Source organism: Lissotriton helveticus, chromosome 5_1 (assembly GCF_964261635.1).
Source record: "Lissotriton helveticus chromosome 5_1, aLisHel1.1, whole genome shotgun sequence".
Classification (NCBI taxonomy): Eukaryota; Metazoa; Chordata; class Amphibia; order Caudata; family Salamandridae; genus Lissotriton; species Lissotriton helveticus.
In genome coordinates this window covers 774918884-774946607 of record NC_136065.1, presented here as the reverse complement: position 1 = coordinate 774946607, position 27724 = coordinate 774918884, and the positions used below count along the sequence as shown (strand labels likewise).

The 27724-nt window shown below is 43.1% G+C and overlaps 1 protein-coding gene across 1 annotated transcript in view; it reads left to right on the top strand.

The window, feature by feature from the left end:
• The window catches only part of CDH23 (cadherin related 23), a 1152220-nt gene extending 1127391 nt beyond the window's left edge, over positions 1–24829 (top strand). The window contains exons 42-43 of the mRNA XM_078641088.1: positions 14834–14962; positions 23715–24829. Coding sequence (XP_078497214.1) covers positions 14834–14962; positions 23715–24038 — 453 coding nt within the window. The 3' untranslated portion in view covers positions 24039–24829. The remainder of the gene's footprint in view (positions 1–14833; positions 14963–23714) is intronic.
• Positions 24830–27724: the final 2895 nt, after the last annotated feature.

Here is a 27724-nt window from a genome sequence, read left to right as displayed (position 1 = left end):
GGCTGAAGGGCAAACTTTAACAAGTTTGTTATATCTCCTGCTTTCCACATATTGCATGAGAGCATAAGCTTTGGTACATAAAGGCTTTTATGATGCACTCACTCAGGTTGCGTCTGAGGCAGAAAGTGTCCTTCCGATACATGAGCTACTTCAGGGGCTCAAATGGCTGAATCTTGTGGAAATTAAATAGGCTTTGGCAAGCCTTTCTCTTTACATTCTGACACTTCCTTATTTTAGAAAAAAATATGTTCAGGGTTCCCTGAGTGAAAAAGTATTTGAAAAACAAAACATGCCAGTTATAAGTATTGGAAACACTGAATTCAAAGTGCAGTTGTGAGATACCATAAGATATGTTTTTGTTTTTCCTCCAGTATTTTGAAATGTTTTTTTCTTTTACTTTCTTTAAACAACACTTTACAGATAAACATTGGCAAAGCCAACAGCTTGGTACTCGAATTATAATGGAGAGACCTAGTGGCTTTGCCAAAGCTTATTTCATTCATTCAATGCTTCTGCCTCAATTATTTATGCCTCCAGACGGTTCTATGCAATCGCGGCATTAGATAGGACATGACATTTTTGAAACTTTATATCTTTCGAAATTTTACTCCCCATTCTCATTTCATGATACGGAGTAGTGGTCTTACTCTTCACACCAGTCTATTGCATCTTGTACATTTACTAACCCCTCAAGGAATTTATATGTCTGTCATAATCTGCCATATGCTCTTGCAGGAACACATTTACACGTCGAAGTTTCTCCTCCGAGCACTTTCGGTGGAAATACGTGTCCCCTCTTCAGAAGACATGGTTACAGTGGAAATGGTCTGTGCAGTGAACACACGACGCAAATTTCTCATTTTTGTGATGCCTTCAAAACTACATTGTAGCATTCTGCTTCAGTTATGTTTGAAACATCAAAATATACAGAGTCCAAGTTGGCGTAAATTGAGTAGACATGGAAATTCCTTGGACCCTCTTGCATCATTCAAATACAATATTAATATTACTTATAATGATAAAACAACAATAAAAGTAATATTAATTATGCTTGTAATTAAAATTAAACTCGATTACAACAGCTTAATAATAATAACAATAATAATAATGTGAAGAAGAATGTGGAGAAGAAGAATAGTTTACTGTAAAAGCAAACTTAGAAGGTCCATTTGAGAAAAATTCTACATAAATTCCACAAGCAAGTGACAAATTCTGGGTCCTCTCAACTAGATTTGCTTTAGAGCCATAATTAAACTTAACACAGTTTTATGCCTTTGGTGTATACATTATTTCTGTTTACCTACAAGCAGCTCTATCTCACTGACAAAGCATACAGTTTCCAGTGATCAACAGTTTACCAATGAAATTTAAGAGGCAAGTTTAAAATACGGTTGGTGCGTATTTATGTGAGGATTGCATCGCAATCCAATATTGTGTGCAAGGTGAGACATCGTTTTTTTTCTTTTGTGGGTTTCGGGGGGTTTACTGTCAAAAACGTCCTTATCCTTGCAAATTATGGGGGAAGATAGTCTCCTGGGCGTCTTTGTAGAGAGGGCAACATAGTAGAATTTCTATCTCAGTTTCAACGTGTCCCTGTCACATATTTGGCAGTTTCTATTCTCTCCAGGTCTAGAATTTAGTCAGCGATGGTCAGTCTCTACTGAAATATGTAGGAACTCATTCTGTATTTGGTGAGCGTTTGTCTTGCTTTGGGTGTTGTTTTAACCACAGCAGGTTATGCTATTCGTTCTTTCAGCAGTTAGAAGAAAAGTGCATTTGGTTCAATTTCATTAATATGGCCCCAAAATTGAGAGTTGCACTTCTAGTTATTGAGCAATAGTGGCAAACACTCCCTATTTGCCCTATGGCTATATATTGGGTTGTTGCTCTACAGCAGAGGTCTTCAAACTTTTTGATGCAGAGACCCCCTTGTCAAACTCTTTTAGGTGTAGGGACCCCCTTCTGACAAACGTTTCTAGAACCTGATACTCCTCATCATCAACAACTATCAACAACCATAAACACCCCCAATTCCCACAGCAAATAATTTGTCGGGTGGGGAAATCATTTTAAACACTGTTTAGCAAACCAAAGGTCAGTGAGCGTGGGGGCGTAGTCAAAGGTGTAGCTAAAAACAAAGGGCCTCAATGATAAGGAATTGGTGTAGGGCAGCGCCGCAAGTCTTCCTGCAGCGCTGGCCTATGCCTATGTGAAAGGGCAGGAATGCACCATATTTATGAAATATAATGCACTCCTGTCCGTCTCCCTTGCGTTGGCGCACACATTGCTGCCTAGCACCAATATCGGCTGGATTGTTTTCGTACAGAAAAGGGCACCTTTCTTCACAAACACAATCCAGAGAGTTGTTTTCCTCTTTCTATGTGATCTGCAGAATGCAGCACTCATGGAAAGAGGAAAAAAGCTTGAAGAAATGAAAACATTTCTCCTTGTTACACCTACGCTTGGGAGGCAACTGTTTTTGGAGCTGACCCAGGTTTACGTGATTTTGTAAATATGGGGCAGCATCAATATCCATGAGTGTTGGATGGGAACCCCATGTAAAGCCCATGGAACACCTCCTCGATGCAGAGTAAGGCAACACAGTGACTTGTGCTGCTATGTCTCACTCCATATCTACGAGGCCCTGCAAAGTCATGCAAGATGACTTTGCACTGCCTCATAGGTAAGGGAGAGATGCTTGCACCACTGGAGCGTCAAAGAAAGTGATGCTCTGGCGATGCAAACCTCACATAAATAAGCCCCAAAATATTCTGTATGTTTTTTAGGTCTTTCAACATCACATAGGTACATATGAAATAATGGGAAGCGTAAATTAAAAATACATTTAAAAAGTTGTTAGTAGGAAATGCACATTAGTACATTATGAAACCTCTATTAGTTAATGCAATGCAGAGGTCTGTGTGTAACCAGAGAGTCACAAAATTAAATCTTGATTGGTGCAGTGAAGAATAGTGATGTGTATTTTTAGTGCTACAAGGATACAGCCTGTGACAGAAAGCACGGTGAATATGTAGGTCAATATTTTATACTTGCATTACACACAGTGTAAGATAGAATGCTGGAAAACGTGCAAATAGTTTTACAATAAAATGGTGCTATCAAAATGTAGATTTTAGTAATGTCAGAGCATATGTAATGCAATTTTGTTTTTTACATAACTGTCCCTTCAACACGTCTTTAGGGGTACTAAGGGCTGTGTAAATGCAGTTATATTAAAAGCAAGCCCTTCCCAGCTCAGTTGTTAACTCTTTGCACTACCACTCAAAAGAAAAACCCATCACAAAGCTTGAAGTGATTTGATCAATTAAAGCCAGCACCACTCCCAAGTACCCTTTACACTTGCAGATTACCTGAATGGCACATTTGCATTTCATTCAGACAAGCAGCTGATAGTGATCTAAATTAGCTGTCCCAGGACGACTGTCTTTTTCCAAAAGGAAAGCAAACTTTTTGGTTTGCTAGGGACAAGTGAAGCTGGGGATGCACGACCCCCTTCCCTGGACTCCACAGCCCCCTGGGGGTCGTGCCCCACACATTGAAGACGTCTGCTCTACAGTGTAGTTTCCACAAGACATTTGTCACATTATGTACGCCCATTACTTTTTAGACCAAATTCTACATTCTCATAAATTATGGGTACGGAGATGATGATGTCAAAACATTTCTTCAGTCAACAGAGTTCAGGCACAACATAATGTAACATAACATGTGTATTTGTAAAGCACACTTATCACCCATGGGTCTCAAGCTGCTGAATTACAGATGACAAGAGCGCCATCTTGGGCTGCTTCATTGAAGGCAGCTCTGTCAAAGGGACAACAATAGTGCCATCCTCTTGACAGATCTTCTGTAGTAGCCAGTGAGGCCGAGTAAGGCTCTCACCTCAATCTGGGTCTTGGGGCTTCCCAAGCTAGTTTGGCTTGTATCTTGAGCTAGAGGAGTTGCACCTTGCCCCCGACTTGGTGTCCCAAGTAAACCACACATCCTGCCCTATCTGGCACTTACTGGCCTTAATAGTCAGGCCTGCTTCTTACAGGACCTGAAGCACTTCCTGGAGGTGGAACAGGTAGTCTTCCCAGCTACAACTGAAGACGGCAATGTCATCCAAGTAGGCAGCACTGAACTTTTCCAATCCAGCCAGGACCTGGTTGACCAACCTCTGGAATGTGGCATGGGCATTCCTCAATCCAGAAGGCATCACTCGAAACTGGAAGTGGCCCTCTGGGTTGAGGAACAAAGACCTTTCCGTAGCCCACTAAGTTAAGGCAATCTGCCAGTACACTGATATTAAATAAAACATACTCTGGAACTTGGCAGCTTCTAACCTGTCAGTGAGCTCATCAGCTCGGGGGATGGGGTGAGCGTCAGTTTTAGTAACTGAGTTGAGGCCCCTTCAATCCACATAGCACCTGAGTTCTGTGCAGCGCCCGGTGAGGAAGGCTTGGGGACCAGTACCACTGGACTGGACAAAAGGCTGATAAAGTGTACAATCTCCCCTAACTCCAGCATTTTGGAGATCTTCTCCTGGCACGGCAGACGGAGCAAGCACAAGTCTCTCATAGGACTCATCAGGGCGAGAGAGTATACTCCGCCCGTCTCCCGACGGAGCTCAAATGACACGATTATGAGTTATAGGTACAACTCATCTATGACCTGCTAATGTACTAATAGGCGCACTTAGAAGAAGGGTAAGTGAATTACTTACCGACGCACATCACAAAATAGTTACGTGCAACCTTTTGGTCCTGAAGAAAGCCTACTGACCCGACTGGGCACCGAGAGGGCTGAAACATGTTGACCACTCATGCTTTTTAAGTAGGTGCTATAGAACAGTAGCCCTTCTATTTACACACCACCTTTCTTTTAGCCTTACCCCATACTCAACATAATAAAATCATGCTTGATAGATGGGAGGTAATTTTAAACGCACTTAATTTCCACACTCACCATCTCTGATAACTACTGTGAATACCAATTGGTCTCCCTCCAGGTGTAGGAAAGCATAACTAATACCCGATGATGATGCTTTTCACGTAATAATCTAAGCAGAAAGCCAAGATATATCTCACTTACGGCTTTCATGTGAATGAGGGATTTTTAAGATGGTTAGAACCCAGAACTTGTAGGTTACCTTCTCTGATCCCACATGGACTTCATGTAGACAGATATGAAGTTGGAACATCAGTCTCACACAACCTCCATGGAGAAGCCCACCCAGGTATATATCCCAATCAGTGCCCTTGCCACCGCAGGCATGGTCACCACCCTCAAAGAAATGGCTGACGGGTACAAAGTAGCATGGTCTACTAATACCGGAATAAACATGTTGCCTAGGGCAGTCTTGGAGTCCAGAGGCCCAACAATATCGATGTTCATCCTCTCAAAGGGTGTTTACAATATGGGGAAGGGAAGGGGGCTTCTGCTTTGCAGACATGTCTGGACTCACAGCTACTCATATGGAACCTTTGGACCCCACTAACCCGTTCAAAGGTAACCAGAGCCATGGGGTAGTGACTCTTGTGGTTGTCAGGTATCAAAACCTGGTGGAATACATTGGGGATTACCTCCACTGAGAACACCAGATAACACCTAACAGTAGTAATGCTGTCTCCTATGAATCTTAGAGTCTCCACCCTCTTCCCATTGATGCTGACCCACTGCCTATACGTTTTGGTTTCGTTAGGCATTTGGCACCATCTCTCTGTCACCCAGGAACATTAGGGTAACCACTGCACTATGTTCCATACTAACTGTGGCAACCTCCTCCTCAAACACAACACATGTCATCCTCAGTGTCTACCCACCGATGGGGGGCTGCTGTCTATTCAAGCAGTTGGGGTCGCCCTTTGAGTATCTGTACGTGTGGTACTCAAAGCATTTAAAGGTAAAGTGTCCTGGAGGTTTCTTCCCGTAAAACTCTCCCTTCTTCTGGGGTCCTTTTGAGATCTTAGATGGTTTATCCTTGTCTCCCCCAAGTTTCTTCTGATGGGAACCCTATCCACTGTTTTAGTGATCAACCAGGTACCTTCTTGGACACTCTTGTGCTGACTATTCTGTCCCTCTCCCTGCAAAATCTCACCCATCTGCTCAGAGCCTTACTTGAGTGATCCATCAAATCCACCCAAGACTAGCTAGACAGTTTGTGACTGTCCCTAAACCTTAGCCTGTACTTCTCTGGGGTGACACCAAATTTAGTGACAAGAATGGCTTTCATGAGGCATACTTCATCTGGTCATCTTTCTCTAATGTCAGTAAGGTATCCCTACCACACCACAGTCCTGTGTTCCCAGAATCTAGCCCCCAATCTTCCTCTGGGACCCTATGCATTCACAAGGCTATCAGATAGCCTGAAAAACATTTGTCAATGTCATCCTCACCACAAGGCTAGGCACCAGGTCTTAAGGGATGGGGACCTTCCTTTATTCTGGACAGTGGCGCCTGGTGCAGGTAAGCACAGTGGGGTGGGGCCGGAGGAAGTGACACACGACGATGTACGGAAAATAAAATAAATGAATAAATAAAACCACTTACCTTGCACTCGTCGCATCACCACAAGGTAAGTGGTTTTATTTATTAATGTATTTTATTTGCCTGATTCGGTCATCTATCACTTCCTCCCTGCCCTGCCCCTCCCCCACCTCGCCCCGACCACACTTACCTGTACCGGCTGCGATTGCTGCTGGACACTGTGTTGTGACTGAAACCTTTGTAGGTGGAATCTGAAAGCTGTTTGACTTTGCGGTCCAGCTCTTTTTGACTCCTGCCATGGACTAGCAGAAGTTTATGTTTCTTCAGAGCAAGTTTCCTTTCCTCTAGAGCCCTCTATCCAGGAACCTGCTCCTTGGATGCTTCCCTGTTTTTCTCCTCTGCAGCCAGTTCCAGCTTGACCAGCTGCAGTGTGAGGTTCCTTCCAGATCTCATGTCCTCCAACTCCTTAGTTGGCAAGTTGCCGGAGGACATGCCGGGTACTCCTCTGGATACAGCAGGGAATCTCACTCCTGTGATCCCCTTTTTTTTTCTCAAAGTTTTATATAACGCAAACTTGACCCGTAATCAGGTATCAGAGCGCTTTACATGAGGATACATTCATTTTTTTTAGGCACGGAGAGATCAAATGATTTGCCCAGAATAACAGGATGTTGAGCGTCGCTACCGAGACTCGAACCCGGTTCCCCAGATTTGAAGTCCACCGCCCTAACCGTTAGGCTACATCCTCTCCCTCCTCTCTTCTTTAGGGTATGGTCAGGAGGTTTTCATCCTCTTCCTACTTTGAATCATAAACATCCTCCTCCTGCTCCTGTGCTGTAGATAGTATCTGGTGGGCCTTCTCCCAGGCCCTGAGGGCTTTCTAGAGCTCCTTTTTTTACTTCCTTGATACTGGTAGCACACTCTCCCTGCAAAACCATTTCAGCTCTGCCACATTGTAGCTTTCAGGGTTGCTAATATCTATTTCCATGCTTGTAGGCAAGTGTCACAGGTGTAAATGTGAGGTAATAACCGAATTTGGAGAAAAAGGGAAAAAAGCCAATCAAGGAGAATTTTGAAGGAAGGTTAAATCTGATGTCAGATTATTTATATGAAGTTTTTGGTTCTGTGCAAATCATTGAGTGACACTGCACAAACACAAGTGCTGGATCCCACCTCTGAACATCAATGTAAGAAATGGGATCATTGGTTGAGAGGATTAGAAGCCCCACTCAAGCAACAAACACAATGCTTGTTTGTGTGAGTCACAAAAAATCCATAAATTAAACTGTGCTCAACCCTCTGGTAGCTTGGCAGAAAGCAGTCAAGCTTAATTGAGAGACAATGAGTAAAGTAATTATGCAACAAAAAACTGAAATAAAGTCAAAACACAACACCAGAAAAATCCTAAACCATACAATGAGTAAAGTAATTATGCAACAAAAAACTGAAATAAAGTCAAAACACAACACCAGAAAAATCCTAAACCAATTCCCAAAAATATAGTAAATGCTGATAAATAAAATGATACAAGATTGGCAAAACCCCACTCAGTAGACCCAGAGTAATTGCATCCTAAAGTTTGCAGTGAAATAGCCCCAACAAGCAGAAAGCATCACTCGCAGTTATCTAGTCTGATTTGGGGGAAAGCCACAACATCAACCGACCACAAGGAGCATGGGCTGGGTAGAAGGACCAGGTTAGTCATGCTGAAAAGTTACAGACTCAAGTCCAGTCGCAAACAGTTCTGTTTGCTTGGGAGAAGGTCACAAGGAGGAAGATCTCCACTCGAAGAGAAGGTCAAGAGGGCGATTATTGCTGTAGTGCAAAGATCCGGTTGTAGCTGGAGCTTCACATTGGCAGTTGCCACTGGCTGTCATTTCTGTAGAGCAAAGAGCAGGTCTCGCATTGCCAGTCATCGAGGATGGTCACTGTCACCGCAAAGAGCAACACTCACGGGAGTTTTGCAATGGTAGCAGAGTTTCATCATAAAAGGGTGCGTTCATGGTCACGAGGATCCCAACCTTCAGTGTCTGTACCTTTCTCTTCAAGAGAAGCTCTCATTGACGCCAGCCAAGGGTCCCGAACATAAGGGGCACCACTTGGGGATCAGGACCCACTCCAGCAGAAGGTTAGCAGCATGGCTTATGCTGGTCCAGTTGGTCCTGATCAGCTGGGAGTTGCAGGGAGGCCTATAGCAGCTTGTTGTATCCCTGATCTCACACACAAAGTTAACAAACTGACCCTTGGAACACCTTGGCCTGGGATCAAGACAAGCAGGTCGAAACTTCCTTCTTCAAACTGCAATACTGTCCTTCAAGCTTCAGGGCAGTCCTTTTGGAAGCAGGGTAGTCCTTCTTCTAAATCTTCCACAGGTCCAGGAGTTTTTTTATAAGTGGTTCTGAGGGTCCTCTTTGTTTACCTGGTGCCAGCCTTTGTATGGTGGATATCCATGACCTATCCTCAAAACTGGTCAGTTCTTCCATTTTGCCAAGCCCATGCTCCAAACTACATAGGGTGACAAAAGGCAAGGCAGGTCTGCTCTCAGGTTCCTTTGTGTGTACTGGGTACAGCCCCTTCCCAGCCGTCCTATCAGGATTTCCCATCCTGTTCACATCTAGGCCACCTTTGTCTCACTGCCTGGAAGCAATACACAACCGTAGCCACGGAGCCATTCACAGTCATGTGACCCATTACACTGGCAGAAATGAACAGTTGTTTGGGACAAGAAAATGCCAACTTTCTAGAAGTGCCCTTTTTAGAATTGTAACTTAAAATCCTACTTCACCGTTAAATATGATTTTAAATTACAGTTCATATAAGAGTAAACAGCATACCTCTATCTGCTCCCAATCTAAAGTTAGCACCTATTAAATATAATGAGGTAACACAGAATTAGTCAATAGGAGATATAGGCCTTATAACACTAAAAAACACCCTTAGGAGTTCTTAACTGTCAGGGTATCTAAAACTTAAACTCACATGTCCACATTTTTAACCACTTCGGCGCTCATGACGAGCTGACCTCGTCATGAGTTACGGCGCTCGCACGCTGATGACGAGCTGAGCTCGTCATGTAACGCGGCTTTTGAAAAAACGCAGCGCCCAGCAGGAAAACCGCTAGCGAGCATGCGGTTAAATACATGCACCCTGTCCTATGAGTTTTTAGAGCCTACCTTAGGGGTGACTTATACGTATTTAAAAGGAAGGTTTAGGCAGCAAAAGATGTCTTTTGTCAGGTCAATATAGCAGTTTAAAACTGCACTAGAGGCTGCAGTGGGAGGCCTGGGATACGTTTTACAGTACTACTTTAGTGTGTGGCACGAATGCTGCTTCCCACTGGTAGAAGTTAATTGGTTAGAGGTAGTACAATTTACTGAGAGCATATACATTAATTAAATGTGCTACTTAAGTGTACTCCAATTTTACCATGTTTGAAGGAGAGAGAACATAAGCAGTTTTGCACTTGTAAGCAGGGCTAAAGTTAACAGAGTCCTAATGCCAACAAAACATGGTCAAGGGCTGAAAGCAAAATGTTTGGCAAAATACCACGCCAAGGATATCAGTTTATCTATGTTAATATCAAACCCTTTATTTTTATTTCATGCATCATATAGTTTAACTCATTTAGTTTCAAACTCTCCTTTAATTATAAATGTAATTGGTCGGATTCCATTGTTTCAAAAGTAATTTATTTTTATTTTAATGGTGTTTACCACTTTAAGCACGTCCATTATCCTCAATGTACTCTCCTTCCTTACACTCCACCTCTCCTGTCCTTTTTAGGTCGAGCATTCGAGACCTCTTGGATATACTTTAGTATATACTTTAGTATATACTTATATGTGTATGTACTTTGTGGGCTCTGGAGATCAGCCCTAGGACTTGTCTGCTTCCGCTTAGGGACTTATTTCCTGTTTAACTGCCTCTATTTAACTGTCTTGATAGAAAACGACCAGCAGAGGTCAGTAAAATACCAGAATTGCTTTCTGCTGAGGGACTTTCTTTTATTAATTTTTCTGGCAACTGCCTCTATGCAACTTACTTGATAGAAAACGACCAGCAGAGGTCAGTAAAATACCAGAATCACTTTAGCATTCTCTAGATTCCAGTCCATAGAAATGATCTGCCACGAGCACCTGTAGACAATTACATTTTTTCCACATCTTGTCTTTTCAGTGATATGACCACCGAAGGTCCTGCTTTTATATTAAAAACAGAGCTTTGGACTATACCATTTCCCGCTGAAAGGCAATATTTCTCTCCATGTGTTCCCATACCTGGTGTGTCACGCAGTTTGGTGCTTACTTTCCCTCCATGTTAAAGAACAGTAGATGTTTCAGCACCCAGGCTAATGTGCTGCATAGCTAAATACATATAAGGTGCCAAAGGCTAGACAGATTGCATTGCAAATGCTTGTTCTATTTTTCTACCCTCCAAGCAAGTTTCTAATTCGTGCTCATTTTGTATGGTTTCGATGTCACCTGTGTGCTACCTGTACTCCCTTCAGCGCTTTCCAACCACCACTACTATTTTCCCATCACAAACTTCCAAAGATCCTTTTTTCATTTTTGCATTCAACTTCCTTTACATTTTATACTCTAGTGCAATTTTTTTCAAATTTGATCCCAATGATCTCAACTCACTGTATGTTATATAGTGAAAATTGTGGAATAAAGAAAGGATGCCCACACACTCCTAGTTCCTTTTCACCATCTAATGATAGAGCCACCATGTTTCTGGCTCTGCCTTTGCTTAACCTAGTGATCTTAGTCCAATGGGGTAGTCCAAAGCACCATACCAACAATGCATAATGTGAATGTACAGTGGCACATAGAGCTCATATCTTAATATGGCGTGAATTCTCCCAAAATGCATTGGAGCTTTATACATAGATACCATTTACATTATATAAGGTCAGTTTAATTTTTTATGCACAGGGAGCTAGTACCCAGAATCCCATGCTATTGAGCCAATGCTGAGCTCGAACCTGGTTCCTCAGTCCCAAACCCTTCCCTCAGCCACTCCAGTCCGCCACCATGTTGCCTTTGCTAATTAGTTATAAAAAAAATGTACGGTAAAGATTCATATTAAAAAAAACGAACAAACACTGTTCATTCAGAAAATATGATTAAACATAAAATTGCATTTAGAAAAAAAACAGACCAGTCTTTGAAAAAATATATTTACATAACCACCTTCCTTATAATCCCACCGCACACAAAGAGACTTACATGAAAGCAAGCTATGACTAAAAAAACACTTACCCTTGAGAAACTAGACAACTAGAAAAAAGTTTTTTTAAAGTTCAATATTATTTTTTTAACTGGTCTCTTACTTAAATGTTCGTTTAACAGTTACCAGATGTGGCCATGTAGTTTAGGCACATTACATATAAACATTACAAAGTAATTTTCTCAACACCTAGAATTGACACAGCATCTGAGTCATGGACCTCTGAGTACATCGAATACACATGTTCAGCTCTCAGGCTCAGAACTATACCTTGCTTTATACAGTGTTCCTCAATTTAAGGTGGTCCATTATCTGCTGAGAACAAAAGGTTTGCAGTTCAACATATCCTCTTGCAGTTTAACTCTTCTAACCATGTTCAATTGTGTCGCCTCTGTAGCGGTCCATTCTTCTCCATCCCTAGTCCAATCCATCACCTTTAGAAGTTTATTTAACAACAATTTTATGATAATGGAATGCTTAGCCAATTGAAATGTGAATTATGCAAATTAGATCTTTATTGGACTGTGGAGATTGAAAGTTTTTATCCCAATAAGCATGCCTTTGAGTGGAGTTTAAAGCCACGTTTACACTATCACTGTGCCTCCACCTCCCGCCAGTACGTAGATTACTTCTGACAAAAGGACCATGTTAAAGTAAGACACGTTGCAATTGCCTCATTGCACTTAGGACACTTCAAGTCCCTGCTGGGGTACAAACTGTTCAACAACTTTGGCATGTTGGTTGTCCTGTGCAGTGCTTAATTTGGTACATAAAAGTAAGTGCTACGCTCCTTCTCAGCAAGCCACTGCAGCTTGCATCATCCATTGTCCCTGCAACCGCTACCAGCATGACTACTATCATCATTCTGTACGAGTGTGTACATTCAGACTATTTCAGCCGTCAAAGCTATAAGACTAACCTTAACCACTGGTTTCATGAAGTGTTTTTAAAATATATTGATATATTAAACAATCTGCTAACATGCTCATCTCACAAATACACAAACAGTGCCACAATTAGACCTGGGTGGAGTGACCAGAAAAACTGCACCACGCTGCGTGGATTTCCGCAGGCAGCAGAGTGAGTTAGGTTGCGCCATTCATGCTGATTTTTAGTGCTGGCAGTTTGTCCTGTGCTGGAAAATCAGCGTTAATGGCCCAATGCGCAGCACAAGAGGGCGCTGCTTCTTTCTGCCACTCAAGTAGATGTTCTACTGGAGCGGCAGCTTCCTCAACACGTTGCAAAATCTCGCCAGGAGGTGGCCTGGAGTACGATTTTCCTCGTCCGCCAACTAAACTTTGGCAAGCAAGGGAAAAAGTTTTTAGAAACTTCACGTGCTGCACAGAGTGGGAAAAACTCCGCAAGCAGAGCGGAATTTCACGCCCAAGCCTAGCCGCAATGTGGTGGACAGCCAAAAGTACTAGTGTTGAGACTCAAGTATTGGTGCTGAACACCGGCAAGCACCGGCTCAAATTAAACTATGTTTCTCTGCCATAAATCCATGTGGATCCATTTTAATCATGCATTGTTGGTGGCCAGGCACAGTAGCAACTGTGCTTTCTCTTTTCACGATCAGGTATATCACTCCTACGATTTACATTTTCTTTTCACTGCTTGTGCCATTTGTGACTGCTGTTTTAGTAGTCAAATAGAGTTTAGCTATTATATCACTGCCTGGCTTTGCTGTCGACATATCTGCAAGAGTTTGCAGCAATGATGAGGTTTGAGTGTCGGAACCCCATGTGTTAAATGCAGTCCATTTCAGTCTAAATTTTGTTAACATTGACCTAGCCCCGCTCCGTACTCACACTGGGCCTTTTCTAATGAGGTAAAGAAATCCTCATCATTTTATTGCAGTAGATCTTTTCGGTCTCATTTCGAATGCTGTGCCAAGTGTAAAAGCTCGTATAAACTGTGTTACACCAAGCATACATAACAGATTCTATTCGATGTGCTCTCAGGTCTAGTGTTTTGTACAAGCGATTAGCTTCCGCCAGTATTTCTCCAGAGGAGACTGCGAGACAAAACAGCACAGTAAGGGGACTATATATGTTAAGCAATAGTCACAAAGACCGATTTTACATGTTGTCCTCCTTTACATAGAACTTGGAATCTGATCCGATATGGCGCAAAAAATGGCACTTATTGTGGCAGTTTTTGCAGCTGATTCTGCCAAGACACTCAGGGGCATATTTAAAAGCTACTATCGCCACCCCTATCAGTGAGGTTGTGATGGAGATAGGGGGCTTGCCTTATTTACCAGGCAGTGTTAAGCCACTTAACTCTGCCTTGTAAATAAGGTCACGCTGTACTTAGCGTGAAAGGGGAGGGCATTGGTTGTTGCGGTGGGCATTCCACAGCAACACCCATTGATTTTGATGCTGCCCCCTATTTACATGGGCAGTGTAAATAGGAGGCAGTGCCAAAATTAAGAACAGGGAAAACATGGTCTCAAACAGGCGAAGTGAGGCGAAATGCTTTATTTCTCCTTGTTTTTGCTGTTTCCATGTGTGCTGCCTTGTGCATGTGATGGTGACCTAGTTTCGTTCTGCTTGATTGGTGAAATGCTGTTAGTGTTATGGAACTATCTCTAGGATGAAGTATAATAACAGTCAAGTATTGCTCCTCACCAGACTCCATTTGTTTACATATCAGGACAATAAAGTAGAACGCATGACCATGATGAACTAAACTCCAAGGGTGAGATTTCTCGCTAAAGCAGGTGTAGCCAGTGTTGACCTAAAAGGGACAAAGAACCATTCCAGAATTTCAGGATGTCAGCAAAAAATATATTTAGATAAAATGTATCTCAAAGGATTCCATTTAAATAGCGGCAATCCTCAAAATAGTGCATGGATCTGGTCCTCCTGGAACTATGCCCTCCCTCCCGCCACCCTAGGTCTAAAGCCTTTAAGAGAGCAGAGGGCTAGAATTCACACTGTTATTAATATCAAAGCAAAGGAAGGCACGAGTGTGGCAGTGAGTTAAGCACGGAGTAAATTGATAGTCATATTTTGGGAGCTGCATTGTAAAAGGTGAAGGATAAAAAGGCCACTGTCGATTTTGCATATTCCAGCAGTCATTTGTATAACTCACGGTTTTGGAATTACAGGGTACTTTTGGGAGAGAGCCTGCTGTATCGTCCGGCAAACCAGAAGATGACCGCTACCTCCGTGCAGCCATTCAGGAGTATGACAATATAGCCAAGCTGGGTCAGATTATGCGGGAAGGACCCATTAAGGTGAGAAACTGGTGAATATCCCTGCCCACTAAATGGAATGCATGGGCTTAATGGCAGTGGCAGAACACAAAAGGATGGGGCCTGCCTGCAGATTGTCATGAGTGGCCCCTGAATCTCCCACATCTCCCAGATATTTATTATGCATTGCATGAAAGGTGGGAAGCAGAACAGAGCTATAACTAGTAAGATGTGGTGCTGTTATTCTTTCTCCATGATCTGGGGCACTTTAGGCTGCTTTGCGCCAATGCACACCTCGTTGCACCAGAGCGAAAGATGTGTGTGTGTGATCTCAAGGGTAGGTTTTGTACTGGAAAGAGACAGATGTCATATAAAATACTATGCTTTACCATAGTTTAATTATTCTATAACTTTGTAAGTGTTCTGCACAGTACACTTGCAAAGCTAGAAATGCTTTGTGAAAAGAAATGTTTAACTATTGTTGCGCTCACATAAAGGAGGAATGCATTTGTGGCTCAAATTCCTGCTTACCAATGTTACTAGATGGGGATTTGCATCCAAATTCATGGGTGATTGCATGGGAATTCTCCATCTACAACCAATAGAATGCCCCCTTGATGCAGCAAAGTGCTACTTTGCACCACTTTGGGCATACTTTAACATGTTTTTTGCTGGAAAGTAAATACCAAAATTGACGCTTTGCACTCATTTGTATCACTTTTGTGGTGTTAACACCTTCGCTGCAGCGGCTATTCCGCCGCAGCGCTTATGGGGCGGGGGGGGGGGGCGCGGCGCTCACACGCTGGTGACTGAACCGCTCCGTCACCAGCCTCGGGTGAGCTGTGCTGATGACGGAGCGGTTCCGTCATGGCCCCACCCGCTCAATAGAACGCGCCACGCAGGCACGAAGTCAGCGCCACGCAGGCGCGTCGGGCGGGTCATGACGGAACCGCTCCGTCATCAGCACAGCGCCAACCCGGCTGATGACGGAGCGGTTCCGTCATCAGCATCGAAGAGGTTAACAAATGCAAAGCGTTGATGAATTTGACCCAGACTGTAAATTCGTCACTAAAAGAGCTTGAGGGTGATATTTTTAAAGCAAAATTGATGTACTATTGAAGTCTGTTTAAGCGGAGTAACTAGCTAACTAGTTTCCATGTCTCACTATATTTAGTTCAAACACTGATTTGATAGCTAAGAACATCCACTAACAGCAGACAGAACAAATGTGATGATATAGAATTTGAGTACTTTAGGTTGTGCAGAAGATGTTCCCCAACAGTATGATCCACTCTCGACAAATTTGGCTCCTTAATAACACTCCACTTTCAACAAAAATTTGGTTTAGTTAAAATCAGCATCTCAGTTCCAGCCATTGTTATTATAGTTATCAACTCCCAGACGCTCTTGTCAACGTGGTACAACAGATTAAGTAAATGCTCACCAGGGACTTTACAGACAAGGCCATTTGTGTACACAATAAAACATTCATATAGGGGAAGTTATTTGAATACAGTTTTAACAGATACTATGTGAACGCTGGTGAATGTGCTGCATTCACACAGAAGGCTGAACTTTCGGTATATCCTTCGGGACAGCAAATGAAAACAGACATTTGGATTATTAACACAACCACTTTTAACATTAGTAGCACACAGTCCCTTGGATATGTCTTGTGGATGAGTCTTGGTAGTACAAGCTTGGTAGAATACCTACAGCGTTGACTGGGAAACTAACCATGAGATCCACATCTACCCATGTAGCAAAAGAACGTCATGCATTTTAACGAGATGCTATTCCAGGAATAGGTTTCACAGTAATACTTGGTTTGTGGGACTGGCAATGAGATCTACAGTGTTGAATTGTTAAGATGAGCTGTATGGTTAACAATGACCACTTTCTTGGACCTCCATGCTCCAGGGCTCCCTATTGAAGGTGGTGTTGGACGATTATATGAGGCTGAAAAAACTGTTAGCCCAACGGATGGTGCATAAAGCCACCACAAGCACAGGGGACCAATCCTCAGTTACGGAGGTAGCGTGTGTGCAGAGTTTGCAGTGTGATAAACTATTTGCATGGTGTTTACAGCAATATGTAGGTCAGAAAGGCCTAGCAACCCATTTTGCATGTCAATTCAAGTATTGCACGCAGTCGCTTGATGTGTCCGGTGAGATTTCTTGTGTGTGCTGTGGGGTAATTAAGTTAATTTTTGGTGTGGTTGCTTGGGTAACATACTATTTGAATGCAGGTTATCACTGGCATATCATATATAATGTAAAAAACTGTCTTCTTACCCTAACCGTTAAACAAATGATAACTTAATGGATAAATGTACATTGGACAGGTGATACGGATCAATATTAAAAATGTAGGCCAATGTATATTCATATTCCTTTAAAAAAATGACATTCTTCTTTAATCAATGACAAATTATCAGATACGCTTAGAAAGGCACCCTAGATGTTTGCGCTATAAGTATGGTTTGTACTTATGATGTTTTCCTTAACCCCAGACGAGGCTCAAGTGGGTTGTAGCTCTGTACATTTTTGCATCAGGAAACCAAGGACAAATATTTGTAATTTGACGAGGCAATGGGGGAAACTTGTTTGTGGAAAGAACACCAAGACGGTAGACTAGGTTTCAGTAATCCCAGATCTGGAAGCAGATCAAGTTGAGCTTTGGGCAAGTGCAGTTCTCAAAAATTTAGTATTCATTGGGGCATATTTACTACGAAGTGGAGGAGCGCGGAGTTAGCCTCCTTGGCTTAACGACATGCTCCGCCACTTCTGAAACGGAGAGCTGCACCATATTTACAACAATATGGTGCTGCAGCCTTGCATTTCCCCCTGCACTAGCGCTAAATTTAGCAGTCTAGGGCAAACGCATGGTGTCTGCGTTTAGGGAAAGACTGTTTATGTGCAGGAATGTCTCCCTTCCTACACATAAACAATCTTTACATGACGTTTTGTAACTTCTATGTGTGCTGCTTAATGCAGCACACATCGAAGTTGAAAAATGACATTTTTTAATGATTGTTTATGTGCAGGAAGGGTCACCTTCCTACATATAAACAATCAATGGCCTTTTGCTGTTTCTATGTGTGCTGCGCCACGCAGCACACATGGAAACGGCAAAAACTAGGAAAAATGAAAAATTTCTCCTCGTTTTGCCTGTTTAAGACCAGGTTTTCTCTGCTCTTAATTTTGGAGCTGCCCCACAATTACGCTGCCCTTGTAAGTCTAGGGCAGCATCAAAATCAATTGGTGTTTTGGTGGAACGCCCACCGCAGCACCTCTAACACTGCTAAGTGTAATGTCAAAGGGGGCCTTATTCATAAGGCGGCGTTAAGCCATGTTAAGTGGCTTAACGCTGCCTATGAATAAAGCAAAATCCCTCTCGCCACTACAACATCCTGAAAAGTGATGCTGTGGTCACGATAGGGGCTTGTAAACATGCCCCTTTGTTTCTTAATTCCTGTAGAGAAAAATGTGTCAAAGTCTGCCATTTCGGCAGGTATCCGTCTCTTTGCTGAAAATTGGCTTGCTTCTAGTGTGTCTTGTTCCTCATAGTGGGTAGAGCTTTTCTTCTAGGATATGTGCTCCTAGATGTGGACAGTAAAGAGTCACGTTAATGCATGGAGTGTGATTTTCAGTGGTAGTGGTGTGGGTGTAAGTAGACTAGACATAGAACAGTCCTGGAGGTATTTCCAGAGACCTTCAGTGCTTGCAAAGTACTATGTACAAAGGAACATAGAATGGCTGCTCTGACACTCCCTTCTCATGTAAACTTGGTGTAGATCAATAAAAAGAATTGGGTGTGTAGGAAGCTGGCTCTGTATATACTATACCAAAGTGAGGAATAGTGTGCACAGAGTCCAGTGGAACACCAAAGGTAGGCAGAGGTAAAGTTAGAGGGAACTTTACTCTCTATTTGTGTTAGAGTGGTCGAGCAGTAAGACAGTATCAGAGGACAGTGTTAAGCATTTGTTGTACACACTCAGTCAGCAAATTAATTCACACACTCAAAGACAGAACTTCAGACCAATTGTTTTTGAATACAAATATTCTTTTAGTTATTTTATTTTTTCGAACCTAGCAAGCCTGGCACAGGTAAGTTGATAAATACTTTGCAGTAAATATACAGTTTGAAATGCAATTGTAAGTGTACTTTGGAATGGTTACAGTTTGAATTACTTGGTAATGCAATACTGTGAAATGCTTTACATATACTTTGTACCGACTTTGCAATGAAAATTACAGGTGAGTTACTTTTACGTTACTTTTGAGATTACTTTTTAGATCACTTTGCCTAGATATCACACTGGGACATTTCCTAGAGAAAATGTAAGTAAAATCAGTTTTGCACAATTGTTATTTTTCTGGTTTTCATACAAATTAACTCCACCGTAGAACATTTTTCAGAGAAAAACAGTAAATGGATTCCTATGGAGAGAAATGAAGCTAACTGTTAGCAGGTAAGTAATAAGTCTTTGGAGTGAGCTTCTGAGGTTAGAACAAGGGTTCCCCCGGGGTCAAGGATGCACTCTAGTTACACCCTCAACAGCACTATGGCAGCTGGGTGCAGAGTGCTGAGTCCCAGTGTTATCCAAAGGGGAATAGGGGGCCTCCGGTTGGTGGCTGCGGGCAAATAGGCCAATGGGTTGTGGGAGTAAAGGTCCTGGACTTTAGCTCAGGGCAAATGGGGAAACAAATTAGCACCAAAGGTGCACCCACAGCAGCACTAGGGCTGCCTGGTGCAGGGAGCTGTTTCGACGTTGGGCGCCTTGTTGGTTTTAATGGAGAACCTCAGGTTTGGGAAGACACTGCAGGCTTGGGGACGAAGGTCTCCTGGGTGTGACCACCACTTCGAGAGGTAAGTTGGGAACTTAGGGGTGGGTTAGGCACTGTCGGTTTGGGTACACAGGGCCGTGGGGCATCAGGTGCAGGGATGGCTTTTGAGGTCAGATCTTCTTACCAGCTGCAGGTCGCGGTTAGGGGGGCCTTCTGTATTTAAGCTGCAGACATCGGCTGGAGGCTTGAGGCAGGTCAGGGGTTGCTGGATCTTGGGTCAGGATCGCCAGGGTAACCTCTTCGTGGTGTTTGCCCACTCGAGCTCGGGTCGTGGACAGCGGGTGCAGAGTGGGGCAGATTCGCAGTGTCCGGCTGGAGCCAGAGGTTGCAGATGAACAAATCCGGTGTTCACGGGAGACAAAGTCTTTGTGCTTCAAGGCAGGCAGGTGCTCCAGGGTTTTCGAGGTTGCTGCCTGAAGGACACACCGGGATTTCGCAGGAGCAGGTTCGAGGTCGAGACAGGCGGTAGGGCTGGGGAACAGTCAGTGGGCATCTTCCTCTTGTTAGCTTTGGCACGGCTGTTTGGTCCTTCTTCTTCTTTTCTTGTTGCAGGTTCAAGTCTGAGGAAGCAAGATCCAGGGTTGCCCCTAATTAGGGGTGTTACAGGTAGGGAAAAGGCAGGGACCAATGAGTCCCTTCCCTGGGGTGGGTACACCCCCTATTATGCTACCCTCCAGTGGAAGGAGGGCATGAGCCTGTCCCTGGTTGGCGGAGTCCCCTCATCTTCAAGATGGTGTGGACTGAGAGTTGTGCTTCACCTCGCCTCCCCCACCTGAGGGGTGGAGTTGGCCGGGGTGGGCACACCTCTCTTCCTCACTTGTTTTTCCCGCCGGTTCTCTAGCCCAAAGTGGGGGTCAAAACCAATGGTGATCAGTTGCTGAAAGCAGCAAGTGGCCTGGGGAAGCTCACAAAGGCAGGCAAGCCTTTCAAGCTTCCCCTTCTGAACGCTGTCCATTCTGGGTGAGGAGGCTTGGCACCTCGTCACAGGATGTGCATTGTTTCAGGCCCCAGAGAGTAGCAGACTCCCGACCCAGTGGTCCAGAAACATGTTTTGTGGTGGCAGCTGAAAGCAGCCACTGTGCCTGGACACTAGAGGTGGGGTTGTTTCAGGGGGAATCTCTAAGATGCCCTCTGTGTGAATTTGTCATTAAATCCCACACTGGCATCAGTGTGGGTTTAATGTGCTGAGAGGTTTGATACCAAACTTCTCAGTTTTCAATGTAGCCATTATGGTGCTGTGGAGTTCGTAATGACAAACTCCCAGCACCATATACTCTTAATGGCAGCACTGCACTTACAATGTCTAAGAATGGACTTCGACACTGTAGGGGTACAGGGCTCATGCACCTGTACCCTCACCACTGGTATAGTGCACTCAGCTAGAGGGATGACGGACCCATGCCAGGGCAGTGGGTTGGAGGCATGGCACACAGATATGTGTGCCATGTGGACTCTTCACTTTGTTCTGCACCAAAACACGCAGCCTGCAAGTGCAGTGTGTAAGTGTAATGGTACAGGGCCTCTAAGTGCTGCAGCCCTTGAGGTATTCCCTGGTCACAGTGTGCTGGGTACCTGTGGTACCATTTACCAGGGGCTGACCTGTGGACAGAGATGCCAATTGGGTAAGTTTGGCAGGGACCCAGGACATTTCAAGTAAAAGTGCCTCAGTAGTCTGGCAAAAAGTGGGGGGTTACAGCAACAGAAACCCACTTTCCTACAGGGTGAAGAACAACAGTGTGATTAGGGATTGAAACTTCAGGATTTGCAATGGACGATTATGGATGATATAATGATGTTCTTAAAAAGTAGAAAATTACAGTTATAGCTGATCAAGTTTGAGTTTTAGGGGAATAATATAGGACTCTATGGGCCTCATTTACTAGGCCATTGCGCTGCTGATACGTCACTTTTTGGGCTGCCCATATTTGCAAGGCCACATAAAGTCATCCTGCGTGACATTTCATGACCTCATAAATACGGCCGCCTTTCAAGCATTACTTTGTGGGAAAGGGGCATTCCATGGGTGTTGCTGTGGGTGTTCCCTTGCAACATCCATGGAACCTGACACATTCCCAGATTTACAAAGTTTTGTAAAGCTGGGAATGTGTCAGAATCCTATGCCTCCCGAGGGGAGGCATGGGAGTGGTGCTACGAGGAGAAATACTTTTATTTTCTCCTCGTTTTTTCCTCTTTCTGTGTGTGCAACAGACACACCGAAGAGGAAAATGCCATAATTTAATTTTTTTGTTCAGGAAGGTGTCCCTTTCGCACCAAACAATCATCCCTGCAAGGCAGGCACCCTTGCAACATGACGCAAGGGGGCCTGCGCTGGTGCATGGCAGCCAATTGTGCATCAGCCCAGGGGGAAAGCACGTGGATGCGTCGTATTATAGTTAATGCAACACCTCCCTGAACTTTGAAAATAATGCAGCTTGGTGCAACAAATTGGCTTGACTGTGTCATTTTTTGTAAATGAAGCCCTATGTTTGTGGTGGTTCTGCTTGAGTCGTGAGATGCCGTCTGTTAGTACATGACATTGCATCATACCAGTTTGTACTACATACAACAAGATGTATGTCATATGTACAGCGTGATGTCGTACAAGCGATGATGTACTGTGATGTTGAGCTCATAGAGAAGACCGGACAGGTTTTTCATTGAAACACTAAATTGAATAAGGGAAAATCCTGATACTTGGGTAACTTCTGGGGGCATAGCTGTGAATTGCGCCCATGGCAAGAGGATATCCTTTAGACAGTACTATTCAGCCAACAGCGCTAAGCAAGCTGCAACTACTTTGCGTTTTCATGATAAGTATGGCCCTTTTGTCCCAGCATGCTGTGGTGCTGAAAACCCAGAAGTGGATGAAAGCCATTTCAATGGCTTGGGTATCAACTTAAATTTTTCTCTCTAAACTTCTAAAATATGCTGCTAAATGTCTACCATTTTTCCAGAGGCGGTGTCAAGAATGAATTTTTGGGTACATAGATTATTGTTGAGAATATTTTGATTGTGATATTAGTATTAACAATATCATCTGGATACCATAGTGTTGTAGCCTTGGCTGTAACTGACTTCTCCAAATTAAACATATATATTATTTGTACTTGCATCTACAGAGATGCAAATGTTTTACTAAACACTAAAATATATGCTATTGTTGTTAAGAACAAAATCCAAAAAAGGCGATATATAGACGTTTGAAGATACATGTCCTTACAAATTATTTGTTTAGATTATACTCACGGTACCTTTTTGCTTCAGAGGCTTGGCATGCTTCAGAACAAACTGCAAATGGCACTGTTTTGTTGAGTTAACGGTCAAGTGTTTTATCCAGTTTTTTTGCTATTGTTTGAGCACGTTTGAGGTTTATAGTGGTGAAATAAGAATATTTTAGCCCTCAGACTGCACCTCCATACAAGACAGCTTCATTCCTATACAGTCCGCAGTTACAGACTCTTCCCTTTAATCAAGGTCTTTTGGGTCCTTTAAAGGGTTGATACCAGAGTGCATTACCCACCTACTACACTTAACCCACCACAAAGCACATATGTTGTCCCCTGCTACCACGGAGAAGTATTTTGTAGTTCCTAGTAAAATCTGGGCGTGGCTATTCTTAGTGCAGCTTGTGCAGCAGCACAGAAGTCAGGGGTGAAAGGGGGCGACTACACCCCAGATATGACTGTCATTTACTAACTGGAAGGGCAGCATTTTCGTGATTGCATTAAGACAAGTGAATCCTTGCTACGCTTCATTGTAAAATGGTGTTTCTGAAACACATTCACAATGGCAACATTATTATTTTCTTAAAGGTGTTTGTATGTGTGAGGTCATGGAAAGACAAACAGCCTTTCTTCTAAGTGGTTTTGAAGCCCACCAACAACTAGGATAAGATACACGCTCACATCCTGGCTTTATATCTTATCTGTATTTCTCTTTTGCAGTTAATCCAAAATGATTTGGATGAAGATGACGAACAGAGCCCCAGCCAGGGAAGCCTCCACTTCAGGCACAAGCAACCAGTTGAGCTCAAGGGGCCAGATGGTATTCACATTGTCCACGGCAGCACTGGCACCCTCTTGACATCTGACCTGAACAGCCTGCCAGAGGATGACCAAAAAATTCTGGGCCGTTCGCTGGAGACACTCAGTGCAGATGGCGGCCTCTACAGTGACAGAAATGCCCGCACAGAGTCAGCAAAGTCAACCCCCCTGCACAAGACGAGAGACGCCATCATGGAGAGCCCGCTTGAGATCACAGAGCTATGACTAGAGGTGGCCTCGCTGGTCTAGCTGTTCAAGAGGCTAGGCCAAGCAAGGCCAAGCCATCATGACAGTCTCTTCAAAAATGAGGAAAAGCACACAGTATGTGACAGCAGGACTTGTCACCTCCCATGCTGGCAGTCAGTCGCAAATCCCAATAGCCAATGACTTCTAACTTCATGTTTATGGATATTAATGCCAGATTTAGAAGGGCATGCCATGGCTTAAGACTTTACCAGCAGATTGGAGACTGTTTACATCACTTTCAAATTTGATTTTTCATCAGTATATTTGTTATTTGTACGAAGTGTTAAAAGATTACAAAAGAAGGGACTATGCGCAGTAAATACTGTATATCCACATTTGGTGCTTTCTACTGTCCTGTGCAGGGTCCAACTAGCCCTGTCCTCCTCAGTTCTCAGTATTGCAGCTTTGATGCAATAACCTCAGAGTATGGCTACAGAGGTATGGAAGGGCACAGGCCAAGGGCCCCAAAATAGCAAAGAAATGTAAATGTGTATCTCCTGAATTTAAATAATTTATTTCTATTTTTAAAACGAAGATACTGCTAAACAGCGAAAATAATACCATGATAATTCAAGTTGCAGAATGTTTAGATAAAACTTCAACTTCGCTTTTCCATTTTGCTGGCTTACCAAAATGTATGCAGACTTCACGAGACCAACAGGATACGACATCAGGTTTTGAATGTGGTGTGTTTAGTGTTCGTTTTCTTTTTTATTGTTGGTAACTTGGTGAGAATTTTCTGGAATGGTCTGTTCTTCTCAAAAATATAAATTATGACTTTTGATAATTAGTGTCCGGGTGTTGACTTCGTTGTGTGTGATGTGAGATGCAACATGGTCTTTTCATGAGTTACAATTCTAAACTTTTGTAAATGTAGTTAGGTCCTTGTAAGTAATCAGTCCAGTAGCCAGTAGTGTAGATTATGTAGGTTTATTCAGTTACAGGTAAGATGGTACAGGCCCACTGGGAACAGCATCCTGCTGCTCAGCCCCACTCATTCCAACTGAGCACTCATCCAAACCATACACTCACGAGCAATCTAATGCATCACAATCACACAGGCAGCAAGGAACTAAGAGATCATAGAATACTACAGATATCTCCTTGCCTCAGAAAACAAAATAGACAACAGAACACAGGGTGGAAGAAAATGCACGTCCTGTCAAAATTGAACCAATCCAAAATTACAACTCAATTGCAAGAAAGATCACATTAAATACATTATTCCACTCCTTAGATTGTAAAAATATCACATCATAAAAAAAAAACATGTTGATCACATTACATGAATCATTACAATCCTTAAAATGTAAAATAAGATCACATAAGATTACATTGCATAAATCATTACCCTCCTTAGATTGTGTAGGAAGATCACACACATAAGAATCACATAGTATATATCTTCGGCTCCTACAAAATAACACTGGATATATAAATGCGTCCGGATACACCTTGTACATATATCAACCTCGCAGGAAAAAGGAACACTCATGTTCCCACTACTGCACACACTAACAGGACAATGAAACCCATATGTTCCCACTACTACACAACTGCAGAACAAAGGAACCCTCATGCTCCCACTACTGCACACTCACTTGCACGACAAGGGAAACCTCATGTCCCCACTACTCCACATCACTCTGGACAAAGGAATGCACCTGTTACCACTACAGGAAATCTAGGTATCTTACAACCATAGACAATTCAAAATTAAAAGGAACACATTGCTCAATCAGAACTTCTTCTGGATTCTATGCCACAGCTCGTGTCCTTCTGAGCTCGCGGTTGCCAGCTTGGTACTGTCGACCTGATCGTCTCGTGGCTCACCGGTAAGCAGTCATAACAGCTCAAACATAAACTTGATGAACTTTCCTTACCACCAACGGTCGAGCGTTTGTTTTTTTTGCAAATTACAAGGTCTACAACATGGGTTTTTCACAAGCACATATCAGCTCAGTTGACTCGACTTCCACAACATCAAAGCAGCAGACTAGACCCCCAGCCAACATCCCTCTGGGACAGTTTACTGCCTCCAAAGGCCTCATCTGTATACACCAATGCAGGCAACTCCAATGATGCAGCAGGTTAAGATTTCATCCAGTTCCTTCAAAACAAATGCTGCAGAGTTAGTGAAAGCACAATTCAATGCTGCTAGAACCATTAAATGTTGCCGGCTGATTTTAAAAAAAGGCTGCCATTTATCGCCAAATAATCCCATCCTCGTGGCCACTTTTGTAAATGAAGTTAGGTCCTTGTAAGTAATCAGTCCAGTAGCTAGTAATGCAACATATACCAAGTATAGTTTAGGTTTGTAGGAATACAGAGATGATAGCGTTTGCGATCAGCGATTGATCAAAGCCACCAAATACAGCTTTTTTAGAACTTTGTTGAAGTGAAAACAAGCAAAAGGTGTAGCTAGAGCCCATTTTGTACATCATTTAATTTGAGCAATAAAAAAAATGAAGTAGGGAGTTTAAAAGTATAATTAGTAAAGCGACAGGAATACCTTTTTTGTAAACCATTACTTAATACACTGTAGTAATGTGGCCTAAGAATAACAGACATAGGTTGGTGCACATGAATGTAATGGTTGTGAAAGCAAGCGAGGATTAACCTGCACTGCTAGCGCCTACAATTTTGAGAAAAAAGTGAACATTGTTCATGTGTGCAGGAAATTGCATCGTCCCTAGTTTTATCTCTTTCTAAATACCTAGGGGCAGATTTATGAAGGCCTTGCGCCGCCGGTGCGTCATTTTTAACATGGCAAAAAGTGACGCACCGGCGGCGCAAGGCCTTCATAAATCTGCCCCCTAGGGCCTTATTTATGAAGGTCTTGCGCCGCCGGTGCGTCACTTTTAAAATGGGAAAAAGTGACGCACCAGTAGCGCAAGGCCTTCATAAATGAGGCCCCTAGTTTCTGGTGACTGCTGTGGTCCAAGTTCCGCAAGTCTGACCTCTTCCACTCTATGCTTTGTTTAAAATGGCAAATCCCTCAGTCCTTGCTATTGCAGGCTCGAAATGAGAAATCCACCACACTAGGCAGACACTGGATGGTGTTAAAGATAATATAATATAATATAATATAATATAATATAATATAATATAATATAATATAATATAATATAATATAATATAATATAATTCCCATTTGTAAAGCACACAATCACCCGTAAGGGTCTCTAGGCGCTGGGGGCCGTTGGGAAGATTAAGCAAGCTATTGCACATGGTGCTGGGCTAATCTGCCGCCAGTGCCGGGGATCGAACCGTAATCCCCAGATGCCGGAGTCAGTCGCCCTAGCCGCAGCGTCACACCTCTTCCACGGATTTCATATTTTAAGAAGAGAAGGGCGGTCTACCCTTTACATTTACATATGTAGCCAGTGAAAAGAAATTGTAATATTCAGAAAATAAGAAGATTATCTCTCTTAACTCAGATCTCACACTATGTTCCAGCCCACCCGAAGCAGTGTTCTTCCTTAGGTCAGTATATAAATTGCATGCTACATTTGTCAAAGGTACGCATGTGGCCATACAAATATCTCCACCTCGCACCAATGACTGTCAAGCATTTTTTAGACTGTCCCCTGGCAACCGGCCACAAGATGACTCAATCTGGAGATCTTGAAAGTGAAAGTACTTCCACCATTTTGACCTTCAGA